The sequence below is a fragment of the Phalacrocorax aristotelis genome, chromosome 1 (genome assembly GCF_949628215.1).
Source record: "Phalacrocorax aristotelis chromosome 1, bGulAri2.1, whole genome shotgun sequence".
NCBI classification, from domain to species: domain Eukaryota; kingdom Metazoa; phylum Chordata; class Aves; order Suliformes; family Phalacrocoracidae; genus Phalacrocorax; species Phalacrocorax aristotelis.
Window position 1 is genome coordinate 17740507 of NC_134276.1, and position 16523 is coordinate 17757029.

At 36.6% G+C, this 16523-nt stretch overlaps 1 protein-coding gene across 1 annotated transcript in view; it reads right to left on the minus strand.

The window, feature by feature from the left end:
- GUCY1A2 (guanylate cyclase 1 soluble subunit alpha 2) overlaps positions 1-16523 on the minus strand; it is a 166510-nt gene that overhangs the window by 14538 nt on the left and 135449 nt on the right. The window contains exon 7 of the mRNA XM_075082227.1: positions 3932-4086. Coding sequence (XP_074938328.1) covers positions 3932-4086 — 155 coding nt within the window. The remainder of the gene's footprint in view (positions 1-3931; positions 4087-16523) is intronic.

Sequence of the window (16523 nt, forward strand, 5' to 3'; positions counted from 1 at the left end):
GTGGAGGGAGATGATTCTGCCCCTCTACTCTGCTCTCATGAGACTCCACCTGGAGTACTGCATCCAGCTCTGAGGCTCCCAGCATAAGAAGGACATGGACCTGTTTGAACGAGTCTGGTGGAGGGCCACAAAGATGATCAGAGGGCTGAAGCACCTCTCCTGTGAAGAAAGGCTGAGAGAGTTGGGGTTGTTCAGCCTGGAGAAGAGAAGGCTCCAGGGAGACCTTACAGCAGCCTTCCAGTACCTGAAGAACCTATGAAAAAGCTGGAGAGGGACTTTTTACAAGGGTGTGTAGTGATAGGACAAGGGATAATGGCTTTACACTGAAAGAGGGTATATTAAGACCAGATATAAGGAAGAAATTCTTCACTATGAGGGTGGTGAGGCACTGGAACAGGTTGCCCAGAGAAGCTGTGGATGCCCCCTCCCTGGAAGTGTTCAAGGCCAGGTTAGACGGGGCTTTGAGCAACCTGGTCAAGTGGAAGGTGTCCCTGCCCATGGCAGGGGGGATAGAACCAGACAATCTTTAAAGGTCCCTTCCAACCCAAACCATTGTATGATTCTAAGATATTTTGAACAGAAGTGAGCTCTTATTCCCAACAGATTCAAAGGCCACCTTGTAGACAGTGCTGTTTTTCACTGCAGAGCTCTGCCCAGGCAGGTGTAACTGGAGCAAGGCTGCCCCAGGTTCACTGATGCTGCTAGGCAACACCACATCTTGTATTTATTTTAGACTCTGATTCTTATATAGGCTTTATGGATTTATATAGGATTATGGGCTTGCAGGGAAGCATCTGAAACCAATAATAGGCATTCTGAAGTGTGATTACATTTTGAATGTTGATGATGTTTTCTAATGCATAATCTGTACTGTAAAATGAAAGCTGATAAGTATTAGACAGGTTTCCAGTATCTGCATGCTTTGTAAGCACAAAACTTGTATCAGACTTTTCATCGGGGGCATGGTAGACACAAACCCATAATGATAAATGCCAGTAGTTTTAATTAATTGAAAATACTGTTATTTTCATACTGACTGCAGAATTACCTACTTTGGAAAATACTGCTTCCTAGATAATAAAAGTGTTAACTGAGTACACAGTAGCACAATATGATCAAATAGAAGCATTTGATGAAATATAAGGTCAACTATAATGACATTCCAGTTTGCAATGAATTACTTTATTTGTACACAGCAAATTATATATTCATGCAAGTTATCTTTAAGAAAAGTTACATACAGATGCATCAGATCACTATTTGTTTGTACTTTGATTTCTACTTCAATTTCTACTTCCTTTACCAGTAACCACATGTCTAGCCTGCTACTTGCACTTGTTCTTTGAATCGAGCAGTGTATTGTTCAGCACATAGCTACAGATTTTTTACATAGTACAATAATGCAGATAACAAATACCAATAATTCTGTATTTTTTTGTGTTTTGGTTTGCAATTTTAGGTTATAGCATTACTGCATCGTCAGACACTTTTCTACTATCTTCCCTTTTTGAAAGCAATAGTCTAAATTTGTAACTTTCTGGAAGGTAAGTCCCGACGTGATGATCATATAAGATGAAAATGTGGCCATCCTGAAACAAATAGTCCTACTCCTACTGCATTTCTAGGATTAAAGGGAAATGAAAAAATTTGTAGCCCCCTTTTTGATACAACCTGGGTGATATACAGGGTGAGAAAATCTGACTCACATATGCTAGCTACATCTTCGTAAGAAAACTCTCCAAACCCAGGTTACCCACAATTGACTTGTTATAGTATGATATGACCAATGGCAGCCAAGTAGACGTGAGACAGACAAACAGAAACCATCTTCTGTGTGCTACAATGTACCTGGAGTCAGACAAAGGGTAGCATAAAAGCATGGATTTCTTATACATATTTCATATACAAGCCCTCAAACTGGCTTTCAGAACAGACTTTTTAAGAGCAATGTGATGAAAAGAAGGCATACAATCATAGAATCATAGAATGGTTTAGATTAGAAGGGACCTTTAAAGGTCATCTAGTCTACTCCCCCTGCAATGAGCAGGGACATCTTCAACTAGAGCAGGTTCCTCAACAATGACCACAAATCTCTTGTCTCACAGAAAAGGTGGCATATCACTGTCATAACCAAAACCAACAGAACTGGCACTGGCACACTGAAAAGTGACTCTGGCTTCAGCATGCCAAGAAAAGAGTTTTGTGCCTCACTGGCCCCACAAATACTCACTACTTCTATTTCCAGCCGTATTTTTCTTAAAAGAATATGAAACTGTCTAGCTCCCAAGTTCTGCTCTCAGGAAGGCAAACCTGAGCAACACCATAGCCCTGAGTGGAATCACACCCCTGAACCACATTTGTGAAGTACTAAGATCACTCCTCTGAAAAAGTATGGACCGCACTTTCAGAATACCTGGAAGACTTTCTCACGTTGGAGAACAGCCCTTTATAGGAACTGTTCCTGTACCAGAAATTTTCAGGTCCCTGCCACAGCATCTTGTTTGCGTTTTGCCAGAATCACCTAGCTCCATTTGTGTAAAATTAACATGAAAGGCCCTCTACTCAACAAGTTTTCAAAACCAGAACACTATTGGTAAACAATCTTGTGTTCACTTTTCAGTGTCTTAGAGGGTTCCTCCTATCCCACAGTGGAAGACCAGGAACCAAAGCCACTAGAACATTGTACCTGGAAGGTCCCAAAGACAATTTATTTTCAAGTGACATCAAATTCCAAACAGCAATTTCCTATTTATTGAATTTCTTTTTATTTAAATGAACAGATTTTTCTACACCTGATAGTAGGTTGGGTCTCTGTTTCTCTTGCATGTTACCAGACAACTATATGAATCTCCTTCTCTGCACTTTATGATCAAAAGTCTGTTCAGTTTTCCTGCCTCTTGTTTGATTAGCTACACTTGCTTTAAATCTGACCTTGAGTGAACGGGCTCTTCAGATGAATGTCATTTTATTCACTGGTTCAAATTCTTTTTAAACTTTAACTTCTGACTGATTTATATTTTAGCATATCAGACGCTTCAATTATTGGACAAAGAAATTACATTTAAAACTTTAATTTACATAGATAGGTATGGGGAAAATATAAATATTGAGATTCACAGTTCGGTATAAGAAAAGAAAAAAGAAAGAAAATCTGTATTGTTTGAGCAATTGTGTACAGATTTGCCACAGAGAAACAGTCCCAAAACCTGAGCAAAACCATACTTCAGAAAATTACTTCAGATTCAGAATGTTGGAAAAAGAGTAAGACTGAGATCTCCTGCCAAAAAAAAGTGAGTACATCAGTAGTAATCCAAGCAGCAGAAATTCTAATAGTCAAGCTGTCAAATTTGAACAATAAGGAACACCTTTTTTGTTTAGGAGCTGTTCCTCCTAACCATATTTAATCAAGCCTTCTCTCTATTTGCATAATTTCTTCAAAGAGCTAAGGATAATGCTTTGCCATTTTCAATCTTTTTTCTTACATTAAGAAAATGCTTCTATCAAGTGTCTCTTTACAGTGCTACATAAGAAATTTTGTCTTCAAGAAAGCTTGAAAACTCTTTGAAAGCTTGGCGTTGCTGGCAAAATTGAAGACTTTCTTCTGAGCCAACAGGAACGTGCTTCTTTCCATAAACTGTGTCTTTAGACTAAAGCTGTAATAGCCCATAAAATTATGGAGCTATGGGAGACCTCCCATTTCCTCTGTTCACATTATTTTAGGCAGGAATTGTTGGCCCTCCTGTTCTCCTTCCTTGCCTCCACTGCCTGACTTCTTTGCACATTCTGATGGCAAACGGAAGACTGACAGCCCCATGCAACACCTCTTTCCAACTTTGTGTTGAAGTTCATGTGTTGAGGACAGAGAATATTACAAGATCAAACTCAAAACAGGCTGAAATAAAAACAGTATGAATAGGGTAAGAGGACTTACTGGTATGTGGTTGGACTGACATTGATGCGTCGTGGGTGACTTCCTGACTCGAACTTGCTTGCAAGGGTGACATTGTTCCCAAAGAGACAATAACGTGGCATTCTTACACCAACAACACCGGCCAGCACTGATCCTGAGTGAATGCCTATCCTCATCTGGAAAAACAAGAGATCCATGTCAGCCTGTCTCTCTTGTGTTGCCCACAGTAAGGTCATTACCACTTATTTAAAAGCCAGTCACAGCAACCCTTTCAAAGAAATAAAAACCAAAGAAGAAAGAGTGAAGGGAAGAAAACATGCTCTGCCATTCCTCTAGCTTAAATCAGATGCAGTTAAAAAATGAATAAAAACATGGTTATCTTTTTACTAAAACTTCTGTGCACATTTGCTGGAGACTATGACAGTCAAAATAGGAATCACAAACAGAATAGGATGGGATTACCAAGAGTTACTGCAATATCAGCTATTTAATTACACAAATAGAAACATTACAGAGGGTTATTTTTGCCACCACTTCTTACACAAGCTTTAAAGTAAGACTTAAATTTTCTCAAACTGGCAGAAAGAGTAGTAAAGTGGAGTGGATGAATACTGTACTTTTATCTTTGCAGTTTTTTTCTTCCAAACTCCTCAGGGTCTAAGGTTTTTCTCACTTTGACAGACTGAGAGATATGGCAACAGTGAAGGTGCTGAAGATGCAGGCACCAATGATTTTAAAAATAATCGTATCCCCCCCCTCACCCCCAAAATAAGGAAGAATAAATCCCCAGCAAATTAAAAAACCCATGTGACTACTTTCACAATCATCCCCTGTAACTGTCTGAGATGTGGCGATTACACTGATGTGTAAAGCTTGGAGTCACCATCCAAGTTTCTTTCAGAGTGAATAATCAAACTGAGAAGATTTATTCTATGTATGTTTTACCAAAAGAATAATTTTTTACAAATAGTAATGTCTTTTTCTCTTGTTAACTTTATAACATTAACGAAATGAAAAGAAGATCTTTATATCTTGTGAGGATACTCTTACTCATAGCAACTGGATTGCTGCAAAACATGCGATAACATGAAGAGAATAAATAGCAGCTACTAAAACAGAGGGTCTGATGGGGTCTGAATGAGTGACTTAACTAATACTATACTCCGTATAGTCCTTTCACTTACTTAATTCACAGTTATTGCACTGTGCTTTTGTCTGTCAATCCCTACTTTTTTAAATAACACAATATATGTTCGCTTAAGTACAAATATTAAATAATTGTTAGCATTTTTTTAAATATTAAGACAGATGCTAGCATTTTATAACCTTGGTATCCATGAAGTTCTATAACATGAGACCCCATATTATTTCACTGACCATAGCTTTTCCCATGTGTCCAAGACTTGTCATGCAGCTAAGCACCCTTTTCATTTTATTCCTCTCTTATATGTCAGACAATGGGTAGAGCATTATATCTGCTGTACCTGCTATACACTAAGCCCATCAGTAACCTAATTACATGTTGTTCTGCATTCAATGTGATATTACTTACAACATTCCCACAGGCAACATAAAAACTTCAATATTCACAATAATGCTATTAATTACAGATTGACACTTTTAAAAAAATCTGTGAATAAATAGCACTCAAATTTTAATTGATCTTTCAAACCTTTACTACAGTTTGGAAGCCAGCTACTGACACCCGTTAAATACTCTATCCTATTGGGCTGGGAAGTACCCACAAATGTGCTTTGGCTGTGAATATGTGTGCAAACCCATCACATCCACATTATTTTGGTCATATTTTGGGGCATGAAGATTTCCTGGTTTCACCACAACATACATTTAAACTCCATTGCTCATTTCCAGTGAAAAAAGTACTTCTGCACTCAAGAAGTGAGCAAACAGCCCTTCTGTGTATTAGTGAGGTGAGTACCTGCCATCAGCAAAAGATTAGAGCAGAAAGTCTTGTTCACACAACTGCAAGTATGCTGTAAGCTTTCAATTGATAATAAAGAACTTATTTACAATGTCTTGTTTTTGTGAGATGGGAAAAGGATCAGTTACTTTGTACACGCTTTTAAGAACAGCGCTAATGCTACCTATTTGTTCCACTACTACTCTGCACATTTACTTAAGAATCACAAATAAACCACTTGCTGTGACCTCTTCTAAGGTACATTAAATCACATGTGAAGGCGAGATATATTGAAACTATAAAATAAAGCAGTAGCTTTGTTTTGCTGTTGGGAAGTGGAGATAAGAGTGTACATTAGAGTGGAATTAAAATCCAGTAGCAAAAATGTACTACGAAAAGAAAATTTACTTTTGCAACATATGCAGTGAAACCTGAAGTTGCTTTTTCTCTTAAAGTGCTTCCTTTTACATGTCCACAGTTTTTCATCATTCAGTGCTTTAGTGACAGAGGACTTCCAAAGGATTTCCAAATCCATCAGGATTTCCAAATTCTCATTAGCAAAAATTTAGGCTCTCTTGAAGAACCCAAAACTCAATCACACAGTAAATGCTTTCAAGATCTTTTCTCATGATTGTCTCAAAAAGACACTAGGGAAATGGCCTTTTTGGTTATGACTTTTCTGCATGTGTCAAGGAAGCCAGTTACAGATGTTACACTGTCAGACCTGCTGAAAAAAATACAAGATGATATACCACCCTTAATATCAAATAATTTCCTTCGCAAGGTTAGGTGAATGAAGATAAAGCCATGACAACTTCAATGGAAAAACTGACACTGGGAGCAAAAATAAATGGTTATTTAACATTTCACTCAGGAGCACATAGGTTAGGTCTTCTGTGAGCTGCTTGATTTTCAGGAGGGATGAGACAGAAGAAGAAAGGAAACAGCTTTTCTATTTAATATAGCGTGTACCCAAAGAGATATTAAAAACCCTTGGTTTGTCTGAGTACATAACATTTTATGTTCTGTAGTACCTTTGATTTTTTTAAAAAAACATGCCTCTACAATAAAAAAGGTAGGTGTTCTCACAAACACAGGTTAAACTACACAGCGCTACTGATGAGAGTGTCAAAAACTGAAGTTTCAATTGGGTAGAAGAAAGTTAATGTAGGTTTTCTCATTAAACCGTACAGAGAAATGCCTGATAGAAGACAAAATTAATCCAAGAATGGCTTGCAATAAAGCTCCACTTATGCTTCTTTATATGGTTCTCTACAAGAAAAAGCCTGCAACACTGATGCTATTGCCATGAAGTATTCCTTAGTGTGTCATTTAATATCACAAATAACCATTATATTGGTCATATACTACTTTTTAGTGAAATCTGCTTTTCATAAAAATGTGTTTTCAAGATTTTATTTCATCTGCAGATTAGTTATTCTGGGTTTTTTTCTCAATGAATTGACAAGTTTTATGTCAAGAGTTTAAGGCTTTTTTTTTTTTTAACCGAGGAAGAAAATGTGTGATCAAATTATTAGCAACAAGACACTTATTGGGGCACATCAACCTCCCACATTAACTTTGCAGCAAAAGAAAATCTGCTAGAGACTTAGAACAATAATGACAGTTATACATGTTTAGTTATAGTTCCCAAGCTATATTGTATATGCAGCCCTTATCAGTGCTTTCCCAGAACAGTTACCATTAAAGATTATTGATAACATATGAAATGCAAATTAGGTGGCAACTCTAGGATGCATTATTTATCTACGATAACTATATTTATTCATCTATGTCATTTAAATATATGTGTATGTGTATTGTATATTTTAAAATATATTTTTATATATATCTTATACTTAAAGTGAGCTTTCTTAATAAAACGCATGCTCATCATCTGTTCTGACTGCGTCTTTATCTGTCCTTAATGATCTGGCTAATGATAAAAGAGCAGCATATAACTGAGACCAAAAGTATGCATTATGCATACAAATGGAAAGATGGCTCTCTGGAAACATTCACAACGAGAAGACAGCCATAAAAAAAACAAGCAAACAAACAAAAACAACAACAAAAACAACCAAAACCAACAGACCCCACCATATTTAAGGAACAGTGAAGAGATGGAGAAAGGAAAAAGACATTTCTAGAGCAGAATATTGGAAGGCACAATGAGGAATGAAACATGAACAGGTGTGAAAAAGAGAAGGACCTGTGAGAGGGTTTTTAGACAGAGAGGAACAACTTGAACTAGCTGCAATGCAAAGATTTAGAGAGTGGAAAATGACAGAAGAAAGATTAATTAATTTGACCTTTGCAGCAGCTGTGGTAATAGTGAGATGGAGAAAAGCTGATGTGAGTGTCAGAGGCATAAAATAAAAGCAGCCTGCATTGATTGATGGAGGACAAGAGGAAGACATAGCTATGTGGAAAAGAAGCTTCCAAAAACTTTCAAGAAAATGTAGCAGTATTTGGATATTGCCTACAGGATAAGGCACGGGGAGCCAAAAAAGCTAATACCTGAGTGACAGGAAGGATAGTGGTTCTATATAACAGGGATAGATAAAAAATATTCATAAGGAAAGACATGGAGCTATGGTCATTGTCTGATGGGGAAACGAGCCAGAAGTGGTTATCTATGATAACTGATAGTCCAGACTGGAGTGAAAGATAAAAGCCAAGAACAAACAGGAACCGGGATGATCAACATAAAAATATTTTGATTTTTTGAACTGAACATTCTGTTAATGTGCTTTCTTACATATAGAATCTTAGAAGCATTGTGTGTTACCCTTTACACCTCCTCATTGCCAAAGCACGATTTTTCTTTTTTATAGGTAAAATTGCTGGGCTTTGTTTTTGTTTTGCATTGTTTTGTCTTTATCTGCTGTGCAGTTCCCATCACTTCCTCCTTAGGCACCACACTGAAAATTATTCTTTCATCAAAATAAAGCCTATTTCAAGTGAGATGAAAGTAAATAAAAACATTTAAAACTCACACCTCATCTACACTCACTTTATGGTGAAGAGGCACAAATATTTTATAAAGAGTAAAGTAATGCAGAGGCATGCCTGAAGTAAATTTCATCGTTGCTAATTTATTCCTTAATAGCTTTTTCTGTTAATCAGTACATTCACAATAAGCAAATCCAGTAATTTGCTTTATGTTCAAAGCTCTTGAACTTTTTCTTCTTGGAAACCCTGTTGAAAAATGCATTCTCCTTTCCCTCTCCTTACTTCCTCACATGATTTTCAAGGGAAGAAAACTCTGACATTAAAATGCAAGTGTAAAGACACCATTTTACAGTCTGAGTAGTACTTGTCTTCTCAAGAACATTCTATGAAAGTTCCTTAAATATAAGATTTTGACAAATATATGTCTGCATGTTGATAACCAAGAGAACACATTAAAACCCATATTTCCTTTCAGTCAAAACTGAGACATTGCATTCCAAGACTTAAAAATACTTTGTTTATTAATTAGACCACAAAACAATGGTTCAAACTGTGATGATTCCTGAAAGGAAAATTAACTGGTTTTTTAATTTTTCCTCAAAATTCTTATGTACATGGTGCTGTGTAAAAGTATCTGCAATCTTGGTTAAGGTCTTACAAATCTATTTTAAAAAGCATAACCCATGTTTAATTCAGAAGAGAGACATCAGCGATATCTTTCCTGATAGGCAACAACACGAAGAATTGCATAAGCACATGACAGTGAAGAATGATTTCTGACTTGAAAAGAAAAGGCTCTTTGTGGACAGTATTGAAAGGCAGAATCAGAAAAAGAGGTCTGTGGATACCTTTTTTTTCTGTCTCCCAGTAAAGAGTAATTGATGTGGTAACATGCAAGCAGACCTTCCAATTCAAACCAAAAGTATATGTAACCTGTCTTTGGATAAGCACAGGGCAAAAATACATGCTCATCATCAAAATTTTCTCTCCACAACCAGTAATTTTTAGTTCAGGGATTTCCTGAGCCAAAATAAATCTTTTTTATAGAATAAAGGTGTTTGTTGTTCACAGCTGCTCCTCAAATATGAACTACGATAATATTTCATGGGAGTGGTAGATGTACACATTCTTCCCACTGCACACACAGTGAAGGACCTTAATAAACAGTTCTCACACTCTGAGAAACTTACTTCCATGTTAGAAACGGAAGTCTTAAGGTTGCCTCAGAGGTTAACTGTACCCAAAAGGGCTCAATATTCATTTTCACAGAACTGCCTGCCTTACACAGACCCTGTGTTGAAGAAGCGAGGGCAGGCTGGAAAGTAGGTGACACAGTTTGGAAAGCAACCACGGGCAGAAATAATCCCCTGCTCATCCAGCCTGGAACATTTCAAGCCTTAATAATGTGATTGACTGGCAGCTGCTCAAGACTTTGTGCTGAGCTGGTAGCAGAGCTCAAGGCTAATAAAAGGCAGTCGCTGTACAGAAATATTTCCAGGCACATGGATATCCCAAGCCACTGAAGTATTTAAAAACAATAGGAAGTGTTCTGCTGTATCGGGCCTTTTGACATAATTTTCAATAATGTGCATGGATACCTGTACACTACCATTTCTCAGACAAATAAAGCACTGTTCACTTTCTGCCCTAACATACCAACTGATGCTCTGTGTCACAGTAAGGGCCTTCTTCCTTCTGCCCTTCTAGTCCCCCTCACGAAAGACAAAATCACCTCTTGCAGAGCGTCGTAGCTATTAGTCCATGACACACTCACTGCCAGATCCTTTCAAACAGAATGTGCCAAATTCTGTAAGCCATTATTTGCTCTAATATTTTGTAGCAGCTTCTACAACAGTGTTATCTCTGAATCTCAACATATGTCTTATATGGGGACATTTATTTGTAAAATCTACTAACGCACAATAGACTGTAGAGAGCTCAGAGCTCTAAAATCTGGGCCACACATTGGTGAGTCAATGTGCCCTTCTGCTCCTTCAAAGAACTGCAAGTTGACAGGACTGACAGCTATGGCCTGACATATGCTTTAGTGTGTGGGTTATCTGTATTCTTAGATAGATTTATAAATATCACAGTGTCTTTCTGGAAATATGACAGTACAGCTCACCACAGAATTGTTGCCAAGGAACAGACCTGCTCAGAGGAAAATTTAGATCACTTTGAATTTCACAAGGTGTTCTATAGAACTAATCTACAGGATCTATTTCCCCCATATTTGAACAACATTTGGAGAAATGAACACTTAGCTTTTTTGTAATGAGAATTTCCTAGAGTTCTTACTCATAGACTTAGAATACTTTAACCCATCTGAAGCAAAAGACACAGAAAATTATACAAGGACAATGAAAAATACAATAATAAACTAACAAAGATCGAATTCCTTGGGATCAATAAATCCATTTTAAATACTTATTGGCAAAAGCAATCATGTGGTTTGTGTAAAAAAATACAATTGGTTTATAACCAATGTGATGTACACTACATATGTACATCCCTGGACTATGGCCTTGGCACCCAGTCATCTTTACTGAATGTGGAAAAAGGGGTTATGAAGCATTTCTACATAAAGAAGCCCCACACTTGAAGGATAAAATTCTTTTTCTCTTTCCCCTTAAGTTCTTCGACTATGATCTAAGTTAGCCCTGCTTTGAATAGTGGTTGGATTAGATGACCTCCAGAGGTTCCTTGCAACTTCCTTTATTCCATGATTCTGTATTTCATACCCTATGATGAAAAAATACACCCCTATGAGTCTTCATCAGCAGTATGAAGTAGAATTAGATGAAGTAAAAATCTAAACCAAAGACTCAGACTAGTTTTGAGGGCTCATTAGTTCTAGCACCAATGGAAAGTTTATACTGAGGCAAGGTTTTGGGGGGCAAATTCCGTCCTGAGGTGTCACATGAATTCACTGTGGCACTGCTGAAGGTCTAGGTTAGAAGAGGAGGTGCATTGTCTGTAAGAAAATATCTGACTTGAAATGATTTACTGTGGAGGGTGGGGTATAAACCATGTAAATGAGAATTTCTGCATTGCTGAATGGAAGAATAAGTCCTATAACCTTCCCCTAAGATATTAATGTTAAATGCTTCTTCATAAGCTGCTTCTCCCTCACCAACAAAATGTTGAGTTTCATTGCTGACATAGCATTTAATCAAAAACATTTTTTTATTGTTTTCTTTGAATAGCAATTTCCACAGCAGGAATTTAATTACTATGTGAATCTGTGCATTTAGGCACTGAAAAAAGAGCTAATCATTCAAGCAAGCCCACATAGCAGTGGAGGATTTTTCCCATCCTTCTCTCCACTGACACCCAAAAGAGAAAAAAATTCATCAGAAAGTTCTGTTTGCTCCTTAGTGTAGGAGGACATCTTTGTCTCACAGTGCCATCATATGACATATACTGAATGTATTGGGTGATACATTCATGAGGATAAATGACACATGCTCAAAATATTTAAGGGAACAAAAACCTGTATGCTAAAAAAAAAGTTGGGCATAAGGGCTTTAACCTTAAAAAACAGTCTTCAATACTTTTGCTAATTTAGTAATTTAAGGTAGCTTTCACCTAATTTCAGCCACCTAGAAGTTAGGCAGCTCATTTAAGTTAGATTTCTAGACTCCTTCTAAACCAAGAAGGTAAATAACCTAAGGGATGCAATTCTTCACATTCCAAAACTGGCACCTAGAAAGGGCTGGATCAATCACTCCTGATGGTGTCTAACTCTTGGTGGAACAGATAGGGACATTTAATGGTAAGTTTAGCCTGGACACCTCATGCAAGACAGCTAAAGATAGGTGAGATGAATCCAGCCCTCAGACAGGAAAAATTGACACATTTTCACCTTCTTTGCATAAAATGAGCTACGCTTCTGAGCAAAAATGATCAAAGAAACAGGTGTTGATGGATAGGATCCCATCAAAAGATCATTCTATTTGTAGAACAGCAGAAATTTCTTCAAATATTTTAACATCATGGTTTTTGAATCTAGCCTGCAGTCTTTGAAATTGTAAAATGAAGTGACCTTTCAATGGAAAAGTCATGCTTCATCTTTTGATCATAGTAATGTTCTTCTATGCGTAGTTGAAATTCATGTTGGTAAGAACTTGGAACTAATCAACAAGGATCTGCTGCTTAACAGATTTAAAATTTACAGAAACCTTTGAGGTATAAGAATCTTACAGTTTTACTATTAGGGGCAACCTTAGCAAGCCTATGCACAATAATGATATATCTGTATCAAGATTTTTCCCAAAGGCTCCTACACTGTTAAAGAGACTTAAATAGTTGCCTATGTCATCTAAACCTTTACCACTGCAAGTTGTTTTAATAATTTTTGCACAAAGAGGAGATACATTTTAAGTGTGCAGTTTCTACTGGATGCCCCAGATTCCTCCAATCAGCACCAAAGCAAACATAATCAAGTTAAAAAATGGATTAATCCCCCTCCTCCATATGGACACAATAGACACAACAGAAAAATCAATGGGCTGGGTTTTGCAAATACGTCTGTACATAAGTTGGAAAAGTGGAGAGACTATGTCATGGTTCCTTTAGCATCTCTCAATCTAACAAACAATATATCCAATTAAATACAGACAAATACCAGAAGAAAGGCAAAATGTGCCCTCTTTTGAAATACAGTAAATCAGGGAATGACCACATGGAAAGATAAAAGGTTAAGAACATCCCAAGCTGAGCATAAGGAATGCTTAATGTTGCAAGTTGCGATAGCTAAAAATAGTTTACTTCCTTGTGAAGAAACTTAGGGCACTGCCATCATCATAGAGATTTGAATACTAAATGTCCAACATGACCACTCTCTCATGCTTAACTAAATGATAAATTAGCTTGTGAAGTACAGAAAGTTTCCACATGACAGCCAGGGCATATAGATATTTTATACCATACGCATTCCAATGTCAGAACAGCTCACAGTCTTAGACCATCCTTGCACATCTCACTCATCTCTAAAATGATAACAATGCTGTGTTCCTTTGCTTGTTCATCAGTTTGTTTTTAAGACCTTCAATTTCTATAGACTTAACACAAGACAACATAAGAGCAAGACAACAACAATGATTTTTTTAGAATTTATCCTCCTCCTTAAGCCTGGAGCAAGACGTCTCAGCTGGCAGGTAATGATTAGCCTAACAGGCAATGGCAATTACATACAAAGAGAAAAGAGGGTCTGTGATTGTATGGATCCTACAAACAAGAGTCTAAGACTTCACCTCGGCTATAATTGGGAAGGGATTTATTAACACTCCTTATTGGCCTTTGCACTTCACCCTCACAGAGCTTCAGATTTATGCAGGGAAAGTGAATTTCCTCCTCAGTGAAATCAAAACACACATTTGCATATAATTTTTTTGAAGTCCTTCAGACAGGCAAATCCACTGAGTTCAGAAAAACCACTTCATACAACAAAGGGAATGAGCATGAAGAGAAAGTGTGCTAGTTTGCACTAAACTGAGGATTTTAGCAAAGCATTCACAGACTCTGATGATTCATGTATAGTCAACACTTCAGCAAGTCAATGAAACTTTCCTGATACCACAAAACAAATATCAGAACTCAGAGGGTATTCTGTACAGCTGTCACCTTCACTGAAAATCTCAGTTAAAAAAGAAATTTGTAAATAAAATTGTTAATGAAATCAATGAAAAATCACTCTGTAACTCATGTAAAATGTAGCATTCTATTCCTAGATTTAAGCTGCAAATCTACAAGCTATGTCTGATGACTACTGCATGAGATACTATTTTATTGTTTGTTTCAAATGCTTCAGATAAAATTGTTAACTGCATTGCAATTTTTAAGACAAATATTTAGGATAAATTTGAATGTTCCAGTGTTTTCATGACCTTATTTTCAAATCAATTAGAAATCGAAGACCTGATGACGTCAAGAATATGACAAAATCCAAACAGATGGAGACAAATTGCTCTCAGATGAAGGGGAATCACTTATGGGAAGGAAAGACTTCAATGTTCAGCCTACCAACCCTTCTTCACTTCATCCAGTGATCTCTCCCTCTGTGTCTCACATTCATCCCCCCCCCCCCAGAGACACACTGATAAAGAACGAAGCACAGGAAGACATACAGCTTCTGCATTCTGTAAAAAATTGCAATTATAATACATATATTACAATAATTCCCTTTACATATATATATTATGCATTTTGCAAATGCAAAAATTCAAACTTGTTAATATGCTTAGTCAAGACAACCTCTGCCCATCTTCACAAGCTTTTATCAACTAATTTATTTTTCTATAATCCACAAACATACACAAATAAAAGCATATTTGTGCTTTTGTGTGTAAGACCAAAAAAAAAAAAGAGACTTTAAGCCTCAATTATCCTTGCGTGTTCTTTTGAAAATCACTAGACAAATTAAACTCTAATTTAGTTTTGGATGCAGTGGTAGATGATAGCATGGCATATCTATAGCTTCATTGTTTGTCACTGCTCCCCAGCCAACCTTTAATGCTGCTAATTGGGTGAATTTGGCAGCTGAAGGACACAGATGCTTAGCCCTGGATATTGCTTATCCAGCATTATCATTACTTTCTTCTTTCCTGCTGTTGCTCTTGTCCGATGGTGCTTTATTTGGAACCTTTCCAGTCAACTTCACCCAAAGCCACCTCTCTTGGTTCATCCTTTGTAGCTGACAACTCCTCTACCTTTTATTCCTGTTCTTTACTCCTTTCCTTCCAAATGCATGCAATATATATTTTTATGGAAAGAGTCCATTTATTCTCTGGTGTATTATATTTTTCATACCCTACATACATGTCATACTGGGGTAATTGAAAAACAGAAGTAAAATACGCAAATTCTTCTACCACAAAGAAAAAGAGCAAGCAACCCTTCTCCCTTAAACTGCTAACCAAATATAAAACATATTTGTCTTTAAAAATTAATTTAACTTTTATCAGATGATATATAATCGAGTTGATGTGAGAAAAGCAGAAAGAACCAGAAACCATTCAAATCATCTGAAATAAAATGTTATCCCCACAGTAAGAAAACAGAGGAAAGGATGAGTGAAAAGTGACCTTTACATTGATGAGTTTGTTAAAGTGAACATTAGAAATTCTGACATAAATATAGACTTTTTTGTAAAATAGTATTTATTTAGTACATCATCTGCAGAGAGCATGGAGCCAAGACAAGCAAACAAATTAGCTACCAACCTTTACTAATAAAATAATAGTTTTTTTTTAAAATCAATAAAACAGAAATGGTACTGGAAAGCTAAATATAGCTATGATTATCTACAGGAGAAAAAAAGATAAAATTATTAATGACATTATTGCTTCGAAGTCTATCTTTTAGCCTTAATGAATTAAAGGAAAACAGTTGGAGGGAAAGAAATCATAAGAAATTTCAGAGACTCTGGCTGTGGTTTTGTGAAGATTAAATAATCTCAATTTAATAATTTTTCTTTTGTATTTGAGTTGAAATTAAATGGATCAATGAAATAAAGGACAAGAAATACACCTGAACCTTATCTCTCTTGAACTTGTGCCTAGTAAATAAAAATAATGCTGAATTTTATTTACTGTGTTCATTAATGATCTGCAGTAAACAACACATATTTGACATTAACCGCTCACACATACTGAATGGATCTAGAAATATACTCTGAACTAAACATGCACAATTCAAGAGACAAAATTGGAAAATTCTGTGTAAGGTCTCCTGAGT